The sequence below is a fragment of the Macrobrachium rosenbergii genome, chromosome 37 (assembly GCF_040412425.1).
Source record: "Macrobrachium rosenbergii isolate ZJJX-2024 chromosome 37, ASM4041242v1, whole genome shotgun sequence".
Classification (NCBI taxonomy): domain Eukaryota; kingdom Metazoa; phylum Arthropoda; class Malacostraca; order Decapoda; family Palaemonidae; genus Macrobrachium; species Macrobrachium rosenbergii.
Genome location: NC_089777.1, coordinates 26,304,037 through 26,326,536, shown reverse-complemented (window position 1 = coordinate 26,326,536; position 22,500 = coordinate 26,304,037). Strand labels below are relative to the sequence as shown.

At 37.6% G+C, this 22,500-nt stretch overlaps 1 protein-coding gene across 1 annotated transcript in view; it reads right to left on the bottom strand.

Moving 5' to 3' along the window:
• The window catches only part of LOC136825427 (irregular chiasm C-roughest protein-like), a 212,039-nt gene that overhangs the window by 75,657 nt on the left and 113,882 nt on the right, over nucleotides 1-22,500 (bottom strand). Inside the window, exons 7-8 of the mRNA XM_067081815.1 lie at nucleotides 16,235-16,414; nucleotides 57-315 (exon numbers count right to left, since the gene is read on the bottom strand). Coding sequence (XP_066937916.1) covers nucleotides 57-315; nucleotides 16,235-16,414 — 439 coding nt within the window. The remainder of the gene's footprint in view (nucleotides 1-56; nucleotides 316-16,234; nucleotides 16,415-22,500) is intronic.

Below are 22,500 nucleotides of genomic sequence, written 5' to 3'. Positions count from 1 at the left end.
ACGCCCTAACGCCCCAACAGGTCGAAGTGACAACGCAGCCCGCAGACGGTACTCACCGAGATCTATTTCTCTTCCTCTGTAGGTCCAGGTAATCCTCAGGGGCGTCGGGATGGAGACCGTAGTGCATTCCAGGCTCACCGTGTCCCCCATACGCCCCTGCTGCTCGCCCGAGCTCACGATCTGGGGCGGCCCCTTCACCAGGACTCGGACTCTGCCTTGCAGTTCGGAGAACCCCCTGACGGAGGCGACGCAGATGTACACTCCCGCCGTGGAGGGCGCTACGATCACCTCGTACTCTCTCCCCTTCGCTATGACCTGAGGGAGAGCAAATGGGACGTTATTGGTTGAAGGAACTGTAATTAATTACAACAGTAATAGCTACAGTTCTGAAATGAGGAGGAGCAAATGAAACATTAATGGTTGAAGGAACTGTAATTAATTACAACAATACTAGCTACAATACAATTCTACCCTGAGGAAGAGCAAATGGGACATTATTGAGTGAAGGAACTGTAATTAATTACAACAATAATAGCTACAGTTCTACCCTGAGGAAGAGCAAATGGGACGTTATTGAGTGAAAGAACTGTAGAATTTAAATACAATTCTGAAATGAGGAAGAGCAAATAAAAAAATCACTGGTTGAAGGAACTGTAATTAATTACAACAATAATAGCTACAATTCTGAAATGAGGAAGAGCCAATAAAACATTACCGGTAGAAGGAACTGTAATTAATTACAAAAATAACAGCTACAATTCTGATATGAGGAAGAGCAAATAAAACATTATTGGTTGGAGGAACTGTAATAATAACAATAATGATAGCTACAATACATCTGGGTTACTTAGGAAAAGCAGCAATAATTCATTTTGCAATTGCAAGAGCCCTTGTGGCTACCAGAATAGAGATCTTTACATTTATGGATAACAAAAATTAATCGATATTAGCACATAAGCGTATGGTATGCTAAGAAATCCAGTGATGATGCAAAAAGCTTTCAGGAACCAACTACCATTGCCACTGGTATTCGAGAGGTACAGTATTCTAGCAAACTGGAAGCTGACTTCGTCTAGGAAAAAAGTTTTCTGGAAATTTGTGAGGTTTACGTTCAAAGGAATCCCGTGATATACCCAAGGTGGGGTAGCCTCCCGCCTGGGGTAACTACGTAGGCGGTGACGTATCTTAGAGGTACCTGCTCATTATGGCAATTCGCCTGCTGACGCAGTAAGGAGGTAGACAACGCTCCGCCTGCATGGGGGATTTTCGGGGGAAGTGAGCAGACCTTCTATTTCTCTTGACCTTGGATATACCATTGGTTTTAAATGATGTCGCATATGACTTTACTTTGAAGATTTAACGTTGGTTTTCATATAATGCAAAACTAAGAGATACTGTATTCAAACCGACTGACATTAGTATACATACATTTTGAAATTTTTTAAAGGTGGAGTTAGTCCTTCGTATTTTCTACGAAAAATTACCTGTTAATTCAGATCTTTTCTAATAACAGGAAACCAAACACGAACAATTTTGAGCACTACTGAATGTGGTTTTCACGTCTGTTTATAATATATGTGAAGCAGAGAGCTGCGTTTTATAGAAATGGTGACATATGACGCGTATTTCATTCTCTAATATTCATCGTCCATTTTTTTTAGGAAGTTTGTATCGATATACCAATACCTACTGAATAGAATACATTTTACAGATTCATTTTGGATGTTTATAACAACAATATGTCAGTCACAAATGATTGATTAGGCAAAGACACACGAGATTTTCGTTATTGTCAATTTTCTAATTTTTAGCGTTCATTCTTCTGTGAACTTTTCCTTACTGAATAGAGAAAGGTTTGCAGATTCGTTTTGGATGTTTACAACAAGTGGTGATTATATCCCTTACCAACGACTGATTGGGCAAAGCTATACGAGATTTTCTTTCACTGTCAATTTCTTAAGAGTTGTAAACTTTTCCTTACTGAATAGAGAAAGGTTTACAGATTCGTTTTGGATGTTTACAACAAGTGGTGATTATATCCCTTACCAACGACTGATTAGACAAAGCCATACGAGATTTTCTTTCATTGTCAATTTCTTAAGAGTTATATTAGTTTGCAGACCTCTCACTTATCGAATATATTCAGTAAAAAAAATTGGCTATCGGAAGCTACTATTGACCTAACAATTCAAGCTTTTAAATCCTAATAATAACTTCCGTCCATTTGCAAATACGGGAAAGAATCGGGAAATCGCCTCGGTCGCTCGACTTTTCAAATATTTGCCTCTACAACTTTTCTCGGTAAACTACATTTGCAAGCATGGAATAGAAAAATCTGCCCAACAGATGGCGCTCGGGAGTCGCGACAAGTCTCAATGCAAATAGACGTTACAAATGACCATCTCACGCACAGGCTGAACTTTCCGCTCGCTCTACCTTCTCGACTTTTTAGTTTTATTTTCTCTTTAACACTTTAAAATGCAAGGCTAAAGAGACGATAAAAAAGCTGAGCGTTTTATGTACGTATGTACAGTATACACATACATACATACATACATATATAAATATATATATATATATATATATATATATATATATATATATATATATATATATATTATATAGTGTATATATATACACATACATATTCACATTTTACATACGAATGTACACATGCATACACTAGTGACGAATGAATTTAGTTATGAAAATTACAAAGGTTAGACATTGACAGAAAAGCAAATGCAACCAGTTGGCATCGATGTACATTTCTGGAACAACAGCATTAATGTCATAATCATGGCTGTTCATTCAAAAGCAATCAAAGCGTGAATTAAAGTTACTGTTTCATTCTGCCTTCTATCTCTCATCAATTATTTATGAGTCTGCTATATTTGCCTCCTATACGACCTAGAAAGTAGTAACTATATATATGAACTATAGCCTATATTATAGTGGTAATTTTGTCAAATTCAACATTAAACTTACGTTTTGAGAATAATGTATTATTGGTTTTATTTTTTATTCTTAAATATCATGAAAAATCCGAAAATAATCCTGACGAATGACATTAGACCTAGTCTTACCAGCCCCCCTCTCTCTCTCTCTCTCTCTCTCTCTCTCTCTGCGCCATTAACTTAGACGCTGTAACGCCATTTTTAGTCACCATAAATCAGTCAGTCAATCAATCAATCAATCAATCAATCAATCAATCAATCTCTCTCTCTCTCTCTCTCCAGTGAAAAATTACGAACATATTCCAATATCTATGACTATAAGGACGTATTTTGAATTAACATGAATATCTCTCTCTCTCTCTCTCTCTCTCTCTCTCTCTCTCTCTCTCTCTCTCTCTCTCTCTCTCTCTCTTACACGCGTAAGCTTGACATTACCCATAACATTTCGTGTCAACCCCGACCTTTATCGAGTCTGATCGTGGCACATTCAATCATATCCTGATGTTTAGTCGCTACGGGGAAAAAAATACTAGGTTTTAATACTGACGTTCAATCGCCGAGAGATGGCACAGTTGTAGCACGAATTAAAAAAAAAAAAGACGATACAGATGAAGTCCCGTTTACTATTATTCTTCCTCTGCCAGTTTCTGGGAAAGGTTAAAAAAAATAGTATAAACAAATCTCGGCGTCTTTACATGGACATGATTGATTGGGAGAAGTAATGTCAAACAGAACGCGACGGTTTAATGGCAGGGTCGCATTTTGTTAGACCTAGTGATGGAATATCCCGGGAATAATGAACTGGAACTGGAACTGGAATATAAAATTTAGGCCAAAGGCCAAGCGCTGGGTCCTACGAGATCACAATTGAGGAGAGGGTGGAAAGTAAGACGGAAGAAGAGGTATGGCGAAACTGACCCCAGTCATATTTTATCTCTTGAAAATGAATATATTCAAAATGTAGATAAACGAAAGGCAAGTTAAAATGTAGATAAACTATGCGTTTGTTTGAGAGAGAGACAGAGAGAGTTGTGTGTGCATGAAAGAGAGGTAGTGGAATAGACACAGACAGACAGAATAAAATAAGTTCTGCGTGTGTGTGTGTGTGTGTGTGTGTGTGTGTGTGTGTGTGTGTGTGTGTGTGAGAGAGAGAGAGAGAGAGAGAGAGAGAGAGAGAGAGAGAGAGAGAGAGAGAGAGAAATTAACGAATATGGGGCGACATTATTGTAAAGAAGAGGCAGTATGGTAGAAAATGAAACTCGGGTTTATATATTGTACAATAAAGGCTGCCCTGTACTTGTTATTTTCTTGGAACTCTGCCAGACCTTGACAGGAAACTGATAAATATAAAATAACTGTTTTCAACGCTTCAATATTTTGTCTGGTGACAGGAAAATCCTTCACCATTATCAAAATTCGCGACACAAAAATAATAAGTAAATAAACAAATACTTGTGAGTATGTTCCCACTTCAAGGGGCTACTCTCTAAAAAATGTTAATTATCGTCAGCTGGCAAACTTCACGAGCATAAAAAACAAGGAACTACAGAGCAACTCATTTGGAAATTAGTTGCTTTGTAGCTACTGTGGTAAATATAATTTAGAATTCCTTTTTTTTTTTGGAGGGGGGGGATTCTCAAAGCATAAAGTCTTCCCTTACATCTCCTTTACCTATCAATTTATAACCCTTGACCTGAAAATATCTTCAATTTCCTCTCCATGAAGGATTCTGCCTTTAAAAAGGACAATATAAATAGCATTGCATTACGCCATCTGCCTATATAAATAGCACTGCATTACAGCCGGTGTGTTACAGATCCTCTAAAATCTGACAAACAAAAATTGCCTTTTTTCCTCCTTTATTCTATCTTTTAAGGATTAATCGCTTAATGTGATTTTTTTTAGGCTTAGGCTCAACGGAGAATGGGAAAATTCCATTAGGCTTAAGGCAGGCCTTCGCTTTGAACCCTGATATCAAAAAAAAGCCAAATTGATTATAATAATGGCCTCTAGTTATTCTTTTTTTTCTATACTTTTCCGAACTACCATCTGGACGAGAGAAAATATACAAAAAGCGAGATTTCCTGGCCTTTTGGGTGAAGGGAGACCGGAAAGTGAGGTCAAATATGGAAGACTTGAGATCAGATATAGGAGACTTTAAATCAAATAAAGGAGACCTGAGGGGACTTGAGGTCAAATATGGGAGACTTTGAGGTCAAATATGGAAGACTTGAGGTCAAATATGGGAGATTTGAGGTCAAATATGGGAGACTTTGAGGTCAAATATGGGAGACCTTGAGGTCAAACCTGGGAAACTTTGAGGTCAAATATGGGAGACTTTGGATCAAATAAGGGAGACATGAAGGGGACTTGAGGTCAAATATGGGAGACTTTAGGTCAAATACAAGAGATTTGAGGCCAATTATGAAGGACTTGGTCAAATATTGGCGACATTGGGTCAAATATGGGAGATTTGAGGTCATATATGGCAGATTGAGGTATATATGGAAGACTTAGGGTCAAATATGGGAAACTTTAGATCGAATAAGGGAGATCTGAGGGGGACTCGATGTTAAATATGGGAGACTTAAGGCCAAATACAAGAGGTCTGAAGTAAAATTTGAGGGACATGGTCAAATATGGGGAACGTCGGGTCAAATACTGGAGACTTGAGGTCAAATATGGAAGACTTGGCCATATACGGAAGACTTGAGGTTAAATATGGGAGACTTGGGGGTCAAGTATGGGAGACTTGGGGTCAAATATGGGAGACTGAGTTATTAAGGTCAAGTATGGTCAAACAAGGGCGACTTGAGGTTAAAAAGCCCAAAACCAGCAATAATAATTATAACGGGTTGACAACCGGAACACCAATGGCCACAACAAATTTGGAAGTTATAGTTCACCCTCTGACGATATAAACTAACCAGAAACTCGAAAGTGCTTTACTATTAAATCTTGATACAACGATGACTTTTGTAATACGTCACAAGTAAATAACGGTGATTTTAGTTTTCTGTAAAAGAAAACTATTGTGACGGCTTTGTCTGTCCGTCCGCACATTTTCTGTCCCCCTCAGGTCTTAAAAACTACTAAGGCTAGAAGGCTGCAAATTAGTACGTTGATCATCCACCCTTCAATCATCAAACATACCAAATTGTAGCCCTCTAGCCTCAGTACTTTTTATCTCATTTAAGATTAAAGTTAGCCATAATCGTGTTTCTGGCAACGATATAGGATAGGCCACCACCGGGCTGTGGTTAAGGTTTCATGGGTCCCGGCTCATACAGCATCATACCGAGACTACCGAAAGATAGTTCTATTTTCGATGGCCTTGAGTATACGCTGTAGCGGCTGCACAGAAATCTCGATTTCGCCGAAGAAACTTTAGCGCATTTTTTACTTGTTTACTCATGTTACTGCGAGATATTTCTGCAGTCATATCACAAATATTAAATTACAAAACAACAACAGCAATAACATAACAAATACACATCTCTAACATACTCCTCCAATGCCCTCCTTGTTCGGAACTAGTTTAACCAAGATGGTTCATTTGGTAGTTTCCCAAACTTCATCACACAGTAAGTCTTCTCTCATTTATTGTGGGCCCTCTCGAATTTGCATAAATTGCATTTAAAGGGATTCCCTAATACATTTCAGGATACGCTAACAATTGCCTGCCCTATAGGAGCTGGGGGTGGCGGGTATACTGACTGCATAGGCCTAGTGACGGCGAGCTGACGCGGTACTGTAATTTCTATCTTTGCTCTTCTTAAACAGCTGCCAGACTTCTTTAGACCTTCCTGCACTCTTGAACCAGTGTACGAAATGGTAAACTTTGCAGATTACAGTATCAGTGGGCAGTGCATATCACGTGGTGCACTGTAGGCATTACTGAAGGGTGTTTGCAGCGTCCTTTTGGCCCCTCGCTGCAACCACTTTTTAGCCTTTTACTTCACATCCATTCCCGCTTCCTTTCTTCAGTCTTGCTGTCCAACCCCTCTGACTATAACAGTGCAACTGTGGGGTTTTCTCCCAGTTCCACCTTTAGATCCTTGTACTTTATCTTCTTTATTTTCTGGATCTCTCTATCTTGCTGTCCAGCCACTCTATCATTTCACTGTCTCAAACGTTGAATGACCGAGAGAGCCCCAGTGCTTGGCTTGACAGCCTGAACTTCATGAAACCAAACTTTACCAGAAACTTTTAATCAAAGTTTGATCTGAAAAGACGCTCGTTTCACGAAAAAAGTCACCTGGCATTATTTGGCTCCGCTCTGACCCAGAAGAAACAGTAACAAGCAACATGAACAGTTCAATTTTTTTTTTCTTAATGGTGGAACGATATTTGCAGAACATTGCATCGAAGACAGGTTCATTAGCGTCATTAATTACGACGCAATGTTAATGATGAATAACGCGGCATTGCTTCGCCCACCAGGTGGGGAGGGGGGTGGGAAGACCGACAGTAATGTGGGGTCGTTGCGAAATTGAAACTTTTTTTTGGGGAGGGGGATATGAATTCTTGTAGTTTTCAAACTCGTGCCTGATTGTCGCAATATATTGGTTGAGTTTTACCATGGCTTTCCACGTGCAATGCATAGAAGATAACGACTGAATTGGAACTGTTGCATAAATAAGTGAGAGAGAGAGAGAGAGAGAGAGAGAGAGAGAGAGAGAGAGAGAGAGAGAGAGAGAGAGAGAGAGAGAGAGAGAGAGAGAGAGAGAGAGCAAGGCAACCGACTTTAGATGGCAAACCAGAGAGTCTGATGTCGCAGTAAAACGGGTAGGATTTTTAATTTTGAATAGTTACTTTACTAACATCACAAAAACAAGAGGAAAAATAGTTGAGTTGCTATACTATAGGTGTTCCTTACCTCCTAAAATGAATAAAACATCTTTAAGATATATATATATATATATATATATATATATATATATATATATATATATAATATATATAGTTATATATATATATACTGTATATATATATTTATTATATATATGTTATATATATATATATATATATATATATATATATATATATATATATATATATATATATAAAATAGGGAAAAATATAAAATATATATATATATATATATATATATATATATATATATATATATATATATAGTTTAATTTTATATATGATAATTATATACAACACACAAATAACGGAAGATTATGATATCAAGAGGCAAACCAGCTACACCCTGAACCTCAAAAGCTTGGAATGGAATGGAATATAGAGTTTAGGCCAAATGCCAAGATTTTAGGCCAAACCCCAAGCATTGGGGCCTATGAGGTCATTTAGCGCTGGAAAGGAAATTGAGAGTAGGTAGTCTGAAAGGTGTAACAGGAGGAAAACCTCGCAGCTGCACTATGAAATGACTGTTAGGAGCGGGGTGGATAGCAACATGGAAGAAAGATAATATGAATGGAGGTACAGTAAAAGGAATGAAAGGGGTTGCAGTTAGGGGCCGAAGGGACGCGGCAAAGAACCTCTAGTAATGCCTACAGACAGTGCACCCTCACAGGTGCACTGACGGCACTGGCCCTCTACGGGTTCAAAGGCTTCAAAACCTTGTCTCCAGTTCTTCCTTTATTCTCTTAATTTTTGTTTTTAAGACAGACCGCCATCACCTACACACACAGGGTTATCAAAGCCTCGGTACTTTTCCTAATCACATTTTTCATACAGTGGTCAGTCAAAATGTTGGTTGAGTATGCCTGAATAATAATTACTATACTGGACAGTCAAAATCTAATTGGTAATGGCCTAGCAGAGTCTTACGGTAAAAATTAAAAATACTGTTTCACTGATGGCTATCTACACGGTAGTTTGTGTGTTAGTGTGCTGGCAAAAGGCCACCTTAATCATCGGGTGTTAGCACAAAATACGAGAATTAAATGCTTGAATTTTAGTTACTTATCCAATACAGTGCTACAGATTCACTATGATTACAAACCTAAATCTAATTACTGTTCCGTTATATATTCTCCAGACACTGACAAAAATTAATTACACTAACATTTGAATTAACTACACTCATATCAAATTAATTACGGATTTCACTGACGATTATATTTTTTCGACTTTCATAGTTTTATAATATATCTAACTTGGCAACAAGGGGAAATACTTCCTTGAACCTTATTTGCTATTTACAGATACCAAGATAATTCCTTCCTGTGAAACAAAAAGAACTGTACAGTAAACTTTTCTCAACACAATTCCAGACAAAAAAGAGAGAGAGAGAGAGAGAGAGAGAGAGAGAGAGAGAGAGAGAGAGAGAGAGAGAGAGAGAGAGAAACTCCAACTTAATTCCTTCCAGTTAAGCCTAAAAAACTATACACAAACTTTTTCAAACAATTCAATCCCCTCTCCAACGGGGAAAATACACAAAGCCTAAAAAAAGGAAAAAAAAAAGAGTGAAAAGACACAAAGTCCATAAATGGGAAAAACAATATTTACATCCGATAAACAAAAAAGGATACACAAACTCTTTCCCATCACAAGTCCCAGAGAGAGAGAGAATACACAAAGCCCATAAAACGAAAAACGAGAAAATACACAAAGCCCATAAAATAGAAATGGGAGAAAATACACCAAGCTCCCCAAAAAAACTGGCAAAAAAAAAAAAAAAAAAAAACAACCAGGATCCGAGACTAAAATTGGCAATTTTCATTTGAGGTCGTGACACGCAGCATATAATACTAAAAAAAAAAAAGAAAAAAGAAAAAAAAGCTCCTCCTTCATCTCGCGTCTGTGTCTGTGCCTTGATTACACTATTATTTGGGGAAGGGGGATCTCGCACATGCATCATGAGCATTTGCATTGAGGTAATGGCGAATGAGCGAGCATCGGCGCCAAGGACTGGAAAATTATTTCGCCCAGGATACTGAGCACGAAGAGGAGGAGGAGCGGGAGGGGGAAGGAAAGTGGGAAGGGGGAAGGGAAGGGGGGGGGAAGGGAAGGGGAAGGGGAAGGAAGTGGGAAGGGGAAAGGGAAGAGAAGTGGGAAGGGAAAGGGGAGAGATGGAAGGGAGGGTATGGAGGAAGAGAAAGGGAAGGGAAAGGAGGGATGGAAGGGGGAGGGGATGGAGGGGAGGGAAGGGGAAGGGAGAGGTTAGGGGAAAGGGAGAGGGGGAGAGGAGGGGTGAGGGAAGGAGAGGGGAGGATGAAGGGAGGAGGGGGGAGGGGAAGGGGAGGGAGAAGAGGGGAAGGGTAAGTGAGAGGGGAAGGGGAAAGGGAAGGAGGGGAGGAGGGGAAGGGGGAGGGGGAGGGGAAGGGGGAGGGAGAGGGGAGGGGGAAGGGGAGGGAGGGGAAGGGAGGGGGAGGGGAAGGAGGGGGAGGATGAAGGGGAGGGAAGGGGAGAGGGGAGGAGGGAAACGGTTAGGGGTAAAGGAAGGGGAAGGGGAGGAGGGGATCACCGTTGCTTATGGGCCACATGATGAAAATGCTGTGGTGGGGAGGGGGAACAGGACTTAAGGATACCCTGGGGGGTGTGGGGATGGGTCAGAAGGAGGAGGAGGAGGAGGAGGAGGAGGAGGAGGAGGAGGAGGAGGAGGAGGAGGAGGAGGAGGAGGAGGAAAGGAAGGAAGGAAGGAGGCCGCCTTGTCTATTTGCATAACATATTCACAGGGGCAAGATGGAGGGCAAATGAGGTAAGATGAGGCACAAAGGAGGGAAAAATATGAGAGGAGGATGAGGAGGTCGAAGAAGAAGAAGAAAAAAAGAAGACAAATTTAATATTACCCTGAAACGGAGGGAAATGTTTAAGAAGGCGCATGAGGATTTCCCTCGGAAGTATTATCCTGATAATAAAAGAAAAAAAAAAGTATTATCCTGATAATAAAAGATAAAAAAAAAGAAGTATTATCCTGCTGAGCGAGCGGCGACTCTGAAAGCGCCGTCATCATCATCATAAGACTAATGGCAGTTCCACCCACTTCGGTAAATTATAAATTGCCATTTAAAGGTTGTGGGAGGTGGGGGAGGGGGTATGGGAATGGATGCGTGGACTCGGTCTAATTTCGGTTATAGTGACCCACCAAAGTCACTTCTTATTTCCTTGTAGTAGTCAGTAGCGTTCTTGTTGATTTATTTTATTTTATTTATTTGCCCTAAGAATTCCAGATGAAATGTTATAGACTTCAAGTCAAATAGAAATAAAGTCCATAACCAATCATAGAAAATGACACAAGTTCAAATGGGTATGGTTGTTATAGTTATTACACTATTACGGTTTATATATATATATATATATATATATATATATATATATATATATATATATATATATATATATATATATATATATATATATATATATATATATATATATATATATATATATATATATATATATATTTATATATATATATATATATATATATATATATATATACATATATATATATATATATATATATATATATATATATATATATATATATATATATATATATATATATATAATATATATGTATATAATTCGACACTGTTCATTATGTCTTCAATTCTACAAGGCGTTAACCTGGTGAAAAACAACAGCCTTAGGGTCCCAAATAGAGGGGCGATTCAGGAATGGAATGGAATATAGAGTTTAGGCCAAAGGCCAACCACTGGGACCTATGAGGTCATTCAGGGCTGGAAAGGAAATTGAGAGTAGATAGGTTTGAAAGGTGTAACGGGAGGAAAACCTCGCTGTTGCACTATGAGATAATTGTTAGGAGAGGTTGGATAGCAAGATGGAAGAAAGATAATATGAATGGAGGTTCAGTAAAAGCAATGAAAGAGGTTGCAGCTAGGGGCCGAAGGGAAGCTGCAAGAACCTTTAGTAATGCCTACAATGAACCCCGTGAGGTGCACTGACGACACTACCCACCTACGGGGGCCAATTCGGGAGTAATAATGTCTAATGATCTACTTTTTTTTTTTTTTTTTTACAAGAGAACCACAGATACCCCAAATAAGATCTCATGAGCCTTCTACAATCAAAATCACACCTCCGAGATCCACCAAATTCTAACCAAACCTTCCACGCGAGTTCTGAGACTCCCTGTCACTCCAAATGCCCAAATGAGGTCATGTCATGTCTTTAATCTAAGTTTGCTAGAAAATTACCTATATATAAATATACCTTCACTTGTTCTCGGCTCTCATTGAGGTCTATTGTAGATCAAAAGATGATTCTAGTTAATTAAGGTAATCCCAAAAACAAGAGTCCAAAATACATGAACTGCATCAGAAATGATAGAAGTAACTAGCTTGATGAATTAATAACAGAATTACATCAGTTAGGGTAATCCCAGAATACAAGTTTCCTAAATATACAAACTGCACAAGAAATTATAACTAATTACATAAATAAAATACATAAAGTACACAAAACCAAGGGGCCTCCCCGTAAGGGGGGGGGTTAGTGCCGTCAGTGCACCTCACCCAGTGCACTGAAGGCATTACTAAAGGTTCTTAGCAGCGTCCTTTCGGCCCCTAGCTGCAACCACTTTCATAACTTTTACTGTACATCCGTTCATATTCTCTTTCTTCCGTCTTGCAATCCACCCTCTCTTAATCATTTCATAGTGCAACTGCGAGGTTTTCCTCCTGTCACACCTTTCAAACCTAACTCCTCTCAATTTCCTTTCTTGCGCTGAATGACTTCATAGTTCCCAGTGATTGGCCTCTAGCCTAAACTCTATATTCCATTCCATTCCATTCCAAGGGACCTCCATCAGCGGAGCAAGTATTCCACAATACATCATTACCTCCCCGTCAAACGGAATAACGTACACAATACGGACGAGAGGACCTTAATTAGAACTCGAGTAGGTCTAATGCGTCCCTTGTATCTTAAATCCATCGCATCAAGCGGGAGCATTTGGACTCTTCAGCGTGAAACAAGAGACGTCCGAGTATCCACTTCATTAGCATTACAAGATAATTGGAGGACACCACAGAAGCAGAAGCTAGAGCAGTCCATCGCGGGTATCGACCCCTCTCAGTAGGGGGAGGGGAGGGGGTGAGAGAGAGGGGGAAGGGGCCTCATCTAACATGACCAATATCGGGAACGATCCGTCCTCCCAACTTGCCAATCTTCCGAGAGGCTAATTGGCGATCGTCATAATTAGCAGGAACATCGGCAGAGATCACAACACCTCGTCGTTGCTGGGTCTAACGGCGCGTCTGGCGAGGGAAGGGATGGGGTTGATGAATGGAATGGGGGAAGGGAGGGGGGATGGAAAGGTTTAGTAAAACGCAAGGGAAAATGGGAGGGAAGGAAACGTGAGGGAGAAGAGAGGAAATGGAACACGAGGTAATTTGTTAACTGCTGAATTCGGAATGAAGCTTTAGGCCGAAAAATTCCACTACAGTTTACAATGCACTAAACGCATATTTTAATGACTGAAGACTGTTAATCGAAATCTATGGTTTTATCATGTAACGAGTAATTTCATGAGCCTTTTAAACTTTTTGTAACATATATATATATATATATATATATATATATATATATATATATATATATATATATATATATATATATATATATATATATATATATATATATATATACTATATATATTATATACACATATAATATATATACATACATACATACACATACACACACACACATATAATACATATTATATATATATATATATATATATATATATATATATATATATATATATACATATATATATGTTGCTCGCAAACAAAGAGAACAAGGGTCCAAATTCTGCACAGAGATGGTCATGCTCTGTTAACAAACCAGTGTGTCCCTGCTAACCTGATCAGTTACTTATGTCCCTGGTAGTTAGTAAGCTGTGGCAATGTTAATCTGGGTTGAAAAGGTCATGGAGCTAGCAACCTCATTCCAAAATACTTGCTATGAACCTGAAGGCTATAACACTTTCTGGAGCCACTACCTTGGGGAAAAATGTACGGGTGTGTGTGTGTGTGTGTGTAGTGCACACTGATGTGTGGTTCAAGAAAGTATTATATACCCTTCCATTTTTCAGCTCGTACTTAGTTATAACCTACTTATAACCTGGGTGCGACCCATTACATCCTGCCAGGTACATAATTCACTTCTGTGATCAATAACCAAATTCACTACCGTGATCAGTTACCAAAATCTTGAATCTTGTGTACGTGAAGTAGTACAGTACTGCTTCAGCAAATAAGTGTGGATGATGTTAGAATAATGCCACATTTTATAGTATTGTCTACCTGACTCGTGAATCGACACATTCCACAAACAGTAGCATAAATTGTGTGTGTTTTTTAGTAAGAAACAAGTCCACATCTCTTTACATGGTAAATATGACTCTACTTTATCTTCCTGATACACGAAGTAAAATAACTGTTTCCAGATCCAGTATGGTCACTATGTGAAAAGGGGGTACTGATTGACTTTAATGGCTGGAGTTAATCGTTCTGATACACGAGTAAAATGACTGCTTCCAGATCCAGTATGGTTACTAAGTGAAAAGGGGGCAGTGACTGACTTTAATGCTTGGAGTTAACTCTGCAATGACCTACACCACATCATGTAATAAGCTGTCGTCTCCTCACTGTACATCTCAGACTTACCGTAAGGAAAATACTGAGTGCATGCTAAAAGAAAGACGCGGAGTGGGCCCCCCTTGACAATTTGGGTTTGAAGTGCAATGTCATTTTGGGATAAATTCCTATATATAACTCTTGTGATTTACAGTATTCAAAGTCAGGTGGGATGGGAAGGTCCCATCCCACCCTCTTAGGTATGGCATGGCACACTGATTAGGTTAAGTTAGAGAAGTAATGGTTAGGGTGACTTCCCGCAATTCACGATACGATTTTGGGGGCTCTAGGTCAGTTTATTCAGAAGATGAAACCTATTAGTTAGTGAACCAGGTGGAAACCACTGCCGTACGCTAGGTTAGGTTAGGGAAGGCGCGGTTAGGAAGCAACTGCTGTGCTCTCCGGCCAGTTAAAACACAAAGGGTTCGAGGTTAGGTTTGTATTAGGTTAGGCTAAGATGCGTCTCCGTAAATGTCCACACCACATTTTCATGTTTTATAAATATTGGTAGTTGTTGAGGTTTGTGTATGAACTATGAATTTTTTGATCGATTATGATTTATGTATTAACTACCATTCTGCCAGTTACTTCGCCAAAGCTTTTCGTTTTCCCTCACCCAAATCTCCGGTTCAGCTGTGTTCAAACATATATGGTTTATGTATCTGGGGAGAAATTGAAATATCATTGCATTAACTTCCCACGCCTACTTCGGTCATTAAAATACTCGCTGGTACTATCATCCACCAAAAACCCCACGACCATGCCTACTAAGGAAGACACGGCCATATGACACCATGGAATTAAGGCGAGATCTTTATCATAACGAGCAACAAAAACCACTGAATAAAGAAAAAAAAGTTACGATAAATGGCTTCCCGCTTGGCAAAGATACCTAGGCCTATACGAAAAGCCACGCACTACCCTCAGGCATCACAACCAGTGTCTTGATATTCATATCAGAAATTCCTTGCCGCTTACCCATAACTTCGTAGCTTCTATATTCCACGAAGACTGTCAGATATATTGTGTTCCACTGTAGCAACTGTGTTGCGCAGTAGGGTTACTTCAAGAATCTCGTGATCTCGTCAAATGTTTACTACACTACACCAATTGGTTCCAATATTCCTGCAAGTCTACGCTCTCTCTATGGCTATAGTTCTAGTAAACAAAGTCTTTTAAAAGCTACGCCCCGTTCGTTGTAAGATAAAAAAAAATTAAATATAAAACTTTCATAACTCAAATCATGAGCAGAGCAAAACTTCATTATTTTCGAAATTCCAGAAAAAAATATACTGTTACATATGTATAATAATTAGACGTTTCTGATTTACGTTTTAACACTGGAATTTCCAGTCACAATTTGAAAGTAGCAGATTAACTCTGATCATATATAAAATACAGGCTTATCTCATCGTACCTAAGCTTTAAGTAACAAACTGGATAAGATTCAACCAACATTAGCATTTGAAAATACTGTTTTATCCTTCGGGATTAAAATATGTCCAGCCTTATACCGTTGCTCTAAGTAACAAACATATGTATTGAGAAAAATCGAATTGGCTTTATACTTTGGAATTAATGGACGTTCAGCAGTTGGCCTTGTGGAACCCCCCAAAGCTTTTCTGTTAGAAATGTTTAAAGACAGTTTACATCTGAAGCAAATTAAGCAAAATGGAGAAATATTAATATTCTTACCTGAGGGTTGCCTTGTTGATACCAGCTGATGACTGGAGGCGGATTCGAATCGACGTCACACTCCAGCCGGGCTTTTTTGCCCGTCTCGGCGGCCACGTCCGCCGGAGGAGAGCGGAAGAGAGGGCCGTACATCACCTGTATGCTGATGCTCTTTTTCGAAGTGCCTACGCTGTTCGATACCTGTCCGAAAAATAAATAAATAACGATTATAAAATTGAGAGACGCGAGGAACTTGAACAATCAATTACAACTTTAAATGGTTCAATTTTCAAGTTTTGGAAACCTTGCCAGAGGGGTAATTACGGTTTTATTATCCATTTTTTTTTTGGCCCCCTATACCGTCCTCCCCCCCCCCCTCCCTCCCCTAAACCTCGGGTCGTGACCTTTTCGGGAGCGTCGCATAATTCACTTTGGAAAGATTCGGAAAGGTTAGGTCCGGGCGATCTCAACTTTTTTCGGGAGGGGGGAGGGGGTAGAAGTTTTCGAGTATGGCCTCACACGAGTTTTACACAGTTTTAAGTGGGTGGGGCTTCATGGTTGGGGGTAGGGGATCGTGGAAGGGAAGGTAAAGGAAAGGGGGTGGGGAAGGCGCTGTGATCTTCATTGCTTTAATGACATCGATGACTAATGAGTAAAAGAACTTAATTCAAGAGGCATATAATAATAGCACAAGAATAAATACAGATATTTTTTACTTTTTTATTTATTTATTTAGCTTTTTGTTTTTATTCGTTATACCTTGCGTTTCTATTTGATTTTTTAGCTTTGGTTATACAATTCTACAGAATTTTTGGCTGTGGTAATTTTTATTGATTATTCGACAATATTTTTAACAAAAAAATATTGTAAAATATTTTTAATGAAAATATTTTAAAATATATTTATAAGAGATGTTTATCAATTATAAAAAAAGTATAAAAATGTACATCAATTAAATAAACAATACCAATATTTTAAACTAAATCAATTAACGAAATTACCACCTACAAAAATCGATACAAAAATCAACATAAAAGAAAAACAAATGAAAAAAAATAAAAAATAAATATATTAAAATCACCAATAAAAATGAAACTCTCCTCGGCGTGGTCTTCCCTAAATACCAAATCGTACATCTTAATAAACTACTAAAGATTTTTCCTCTCGGATAAGTCAAGCGTCTAATCAAATCTTAATAGTACACTGTAGATACTTTCACGGCCAAGTTTCTCGGCTGACAAAAATTACGAGTAATTATCGTATTCGATGTTTTTTTACGGAGAGACGGAATTGGGTGAAACATCCCACGCTACCTTAGCTAGAGAGAGAGAGAGAGAGAGAGAGAGAGAGGTAAAAATATAAATAAACGATTAAGGTAGAATGTGTGTGTGTGTGTGTGTGTGTGTGTGTGTGTGTGTGTGTGTGTGTGTGTGAGAGAGAGAGAGAGAGAGAGAGAGAGAGAGAGAGAGAGAGAGAGAGAGGTAAAATACAAATAAATGGTTAAGGTAGAAGTTGAGAGAGAGAGAGAGAGAGAGAGAGAGAGAGAGAGAGAGAGAGAGAGAGAGAGAGAGAGAGAGAGAGAGAAATAAATAGGTAAAATATACATAAATGATTAAGGCAGAAGGAGAGAGAGAGAGAGAGAGAGAGAGAGAGAGAGAGAGAGAGAGAGAGAGAGAGAGAGAGATAAAAATATAAATAAATGATTATGGTAAAAGTGCAAGTACATTTCCTAGATATGAAGTCGATTCTGTTCTAGTGCTACTCCCACTTCATCTAAGAAGCACTTCTTAGTTCATAGTTTCCTGCTCCTTTCCAACACCTCCATAAACAGGTTTTTCACCAACCTCTATTCTTTCCACAGGACCAAACCATCTTCAAGCACTCGGCTCCATATTTTTCACATAGCTAAATATTTCATCACTTCATCGACCAATTTCCTAATTTCTCATCATTTCTATATTTCTTACTCCACGTCCACACTTCGCTTCCATAAAGGTTGTTTTGCACAACAATCTCTTTTCATACGTTCCAACTTTGGTTCCTACAGCAACTCCTATTCTGTTATATCTTTCTACATTCTTTTACTTCCCCTATTCTGTGATTCATTTCTGCTCCATAATTCATATATCTATGATACTTAAATCCGTTGCGAAATTATTATTATTATTATCATTATTATTATTATTATTATTATTATTATTATTATTATTATTATTATTATTATTATTATTATTATTATTATAGTAAAAGTCTATTAACTGGGGGCCAAAAATGAGAAAAAACGAAAAGACGAGAAGTAAGGGGCAGTACTGGTGGAACTAAAGAAATAAAAATGTTGTTATATATATATATATATATATATATATATATATATATATATATATATATATATATATGATATATACTTATATATATATATAATATATATAACTTATATAGTATATATATATATATATATATATATATATATATATATATATATATGTATGTACATATGTATACATTATACATTATATGTATATGTACATATATATACACACAAAATTTTTTTACACACACACACACACATATATATATATATATATATATATATATATATATATATATATATATATATATATATATACACACATATATATATAATATATAGTATATATATATATATATATATATATATATATATATATGTACATACATATACATTATATATATATGTACATATATATGCACACAAAATTTTTTTACATATATACAAAAACGACCAGAATCAAGTTAAAAAAAAACCTAAGAAAACCTTCCACGACGTTTTAAAGAATTACTAGAATTCCTACTGAATCAACACAGAAGCAACAGCATCCATAATTCACTGAATTATAAAACACTACTCATTAATGAAGCCCAAGTGAGGTTTCCATTTGAAAATGAGTGCACGGGGCAAGATCTCGCAGCCTATCTGAGCTCACTGGAATATTCATTACAAATATGAGCTTAATTTGAAAAGCGGGCTTTAAATTTTCATCTCGGAGGAATCTTTGACACGTGTAGGTACTATCACACCCACGCAAATATGTTGTATGTTTGTATGTATGTATGTATGTATGTATGTATGTATGTATGTATGTATGTATGTATGTATATATGTATATATATATATATATATATATATATATATATATATATATATATATATATATATATATATATATATACCTTGGACTCCTAAAGGGGGTGATTCAAAAGGATGCTATAATTATACTGAAGAGAGAGAGAGAGAGAGAGAGAGAGAGAGAGAGAGAGAGAGAGAGAGAGAGAGAGAGGGGGGGAATAACTTAACTACGTACCATAACAAACGAGCCAGGGAAAAAGGCAATTAACGCAAGGCGTAGAGAGAGAGAGAGAGAGAGAGAGAGAGAGAGAGAGAGAGAGAGAGAGAGAGAGAGAGGCACGTCGAGAAGAAAGGGTGACGAAAAGGTCAGTACATAAAAAAAAAGAGGTCATAAACATGAAGGAAGAGGAAGGAGGTAGAAAACGGAAGTAAAAAAAAAAAAGAAAACGGGGTAATTGTGAAGCGATAAAAGACGAGAAAGGTAAAAATAAAGAACAGCGTGATAATTAGCAATATTTATCGAGGGAATTTACGACTAAAAATGAGACGGGTCTGAACGTAATGGATGGTAATGGCCGGTGAAACAAAATGGCGCACGCAAAGACAAAAGTGGGAAGAGGGAAAATGAGTGATGAATCTTCGTGCTAACCAAATAATGTGAAAATGTCGAGTGGGAAAGAATAAATACAGAAAAGACAATGGTACGATCGTGTCAGTTAAAATTCCAGTCGTTAAATACAAGAGGCGAAGGAATACAGAATAATGCATAGAGTACATTTGTGTAAGTTACGGATACAACGAAAATAATACATTGAGTTCTTTCATTTAATTTAAATTGTCCATTCCCAGCAAGTTTAGGTTACAGAAAAAATACAGAAAAAAATGCTCGAGTGCATCATTACAAGAAGAAGGTACTTATATAATACTGAAGAATCCATATTTTAATCTAATTGTGGATATCAAATACTAAGGAACTTTTCCCTCTTTATTTTATTATTTATTTATTTTTGCATGATAGATATCTGATTCTGAATTATTTTTCTTAACAAATACGCAAAGTACATCCACGCACATTAAAGATAGAATATATAATATCCTTAATACAAAGAACAGAACAGAATTCAGAATTCAGGCCAAAGGCCAAGCACTGGGACCTATGAGGTCATTCAGCACTGAAAAGGAGACTGACAGTAGGTAGGTTTGAAAGGTGTAACTGGAGGAAAGCCTCGCAGTTGCACTATGAAACAACTGTTAGGAGAGGATGGAAAGTAAAATGGAAGAAAGATAATATGAATGGAGGTACAGTAAAAGGAATGAAAGGGGTTGCAGCTAAGGGTCGTAGTGACGCTGCGAAGAACCTTTAGTAATGCCTACAATGCACCCTGTGTGGTGCACTGACGGCACTACCCAACTACGGGGATCATTAATAAAAAGAAAGAGGCAAATAATGCAAAAATATGTAGGCACTCAGCATAACAATATTTTGGAATTGGACCAACTAACAACTTAATGATTCTGTCTTTTTAACTTTCATACAAAATCTCAGTCTCTCTTCACCGTGCCATTTTAACTTTGAAAATCGATCCAGCAAAACGTTCAAAAAAAAAGATCAGATATAAAAAAAAAAAAAAAAAATCGAGCTTCCATCATTTCACGGAAAAAAAAAAAAAAAATCTTGTTTAATTTGCGTTTACATCATTAATCTGAAAACTCATTCCGGTTTTGAAGGGTTCATTCTGGCCCTGAGTTGAGGGGAGTGGGGGAAGGGCGGGGGAAGGGTATGAATTTCGAAGGCTTCTCCATATTCTCTCTCTCTCTTTTTTTTGTTACAGTTACCAGAAAGAAAGACCTTACTTCAGTATTTTTTTAATATGCTTCATTATAGTTTCTTGATCTATCTGTGTGACATATGATGTATGTATATTTACTGTATATATATATATATATATATACCAATATATATATATATATATATATATATATATATATATATATATATATATACACACATACACACACATTATTATATATATATATATATATATATATATATATATATATATATATATATATATATATATATATATATATATATATATATACACACACACAAATATGCTCCTCTTGGTGAGCCAGTTACCAAACTTCACACAAACTTCATTTATTGTTAACACAAGTTCAAATTTTATCCTTCGATCCCAACACGATTCTTTCTCTCTCTCTCTCTCTCTCTCTCTCTCTCTCTCTCTCTCTCTCTCTCTCTCTCTCCTCCACCTGATCCCTTTCATCGAGTGTAAAATCAAAATATTTCCACCTGTTCCTTTCATTCGAAGTCGAGTTTTGAAGTTTCCCAATTATTCATGCAAAACACACCATGCAAAATCGCGTGCAATAAATGAATTAATTAGTACGTGCAAGATTTGCGAACAAAAGATTGCTTATGAATATTAAAAGCGTATTAATTTTCTGTAAACTATAAATAATTCATCGTCGTTAACATGATAGGGACGTGTAAAACTTTAATAGAACTCTAAATTACATATTCCGGATGCTGCGTTATATTGAGAGAGAGAGAGAGAGAGAGAGAGAGAGAGAGAGAGAGAGAGAGAGAGAAGTTAAGCATATCTTAGTTTAACCAGACCACTGAGCTGATTAACAGCTCTCCTAGGGCTGGCCAGAAGGATTAGATTTATTTTACGTAGCTAAGAAACAACTGGTTACCTAGCAACGGGACCTACAGCTTACTGTGGAATCCGAACCACATTATGACGAGAAATGAATTTCTATCACCAGAAATAAATTCCTCTAATTCTTCACTGGCCGCTCGGAGAGTCGAACGCTGGGCCAACAGCGTGCTAGCCGAAAGCTCTACCCACCCTCCAATGAAGAACTAAGTTAAGGGAGAGAATGCATTTATACTGGATCTTCAGATTCCCAATATTTTTTTCCAATTACGATCTCTCGACGTAAACAACAATTAACAAACCTCAAAAGAACAAACGAAGGATGGGAAAAGAGGAAGCAACAAACAAAGGTTACGATTTGAAGTTCAAAGGACGAATGATGCAGGTGATTTCCAAAACCGGACTTAAATCGAGGGGTGCGGTCCCCTGGTGGAACGGGCTCAGACTAAAGCACTTACTTCAAAGGATACGGTCCCCTGGTGGAACAGGATAAGGCT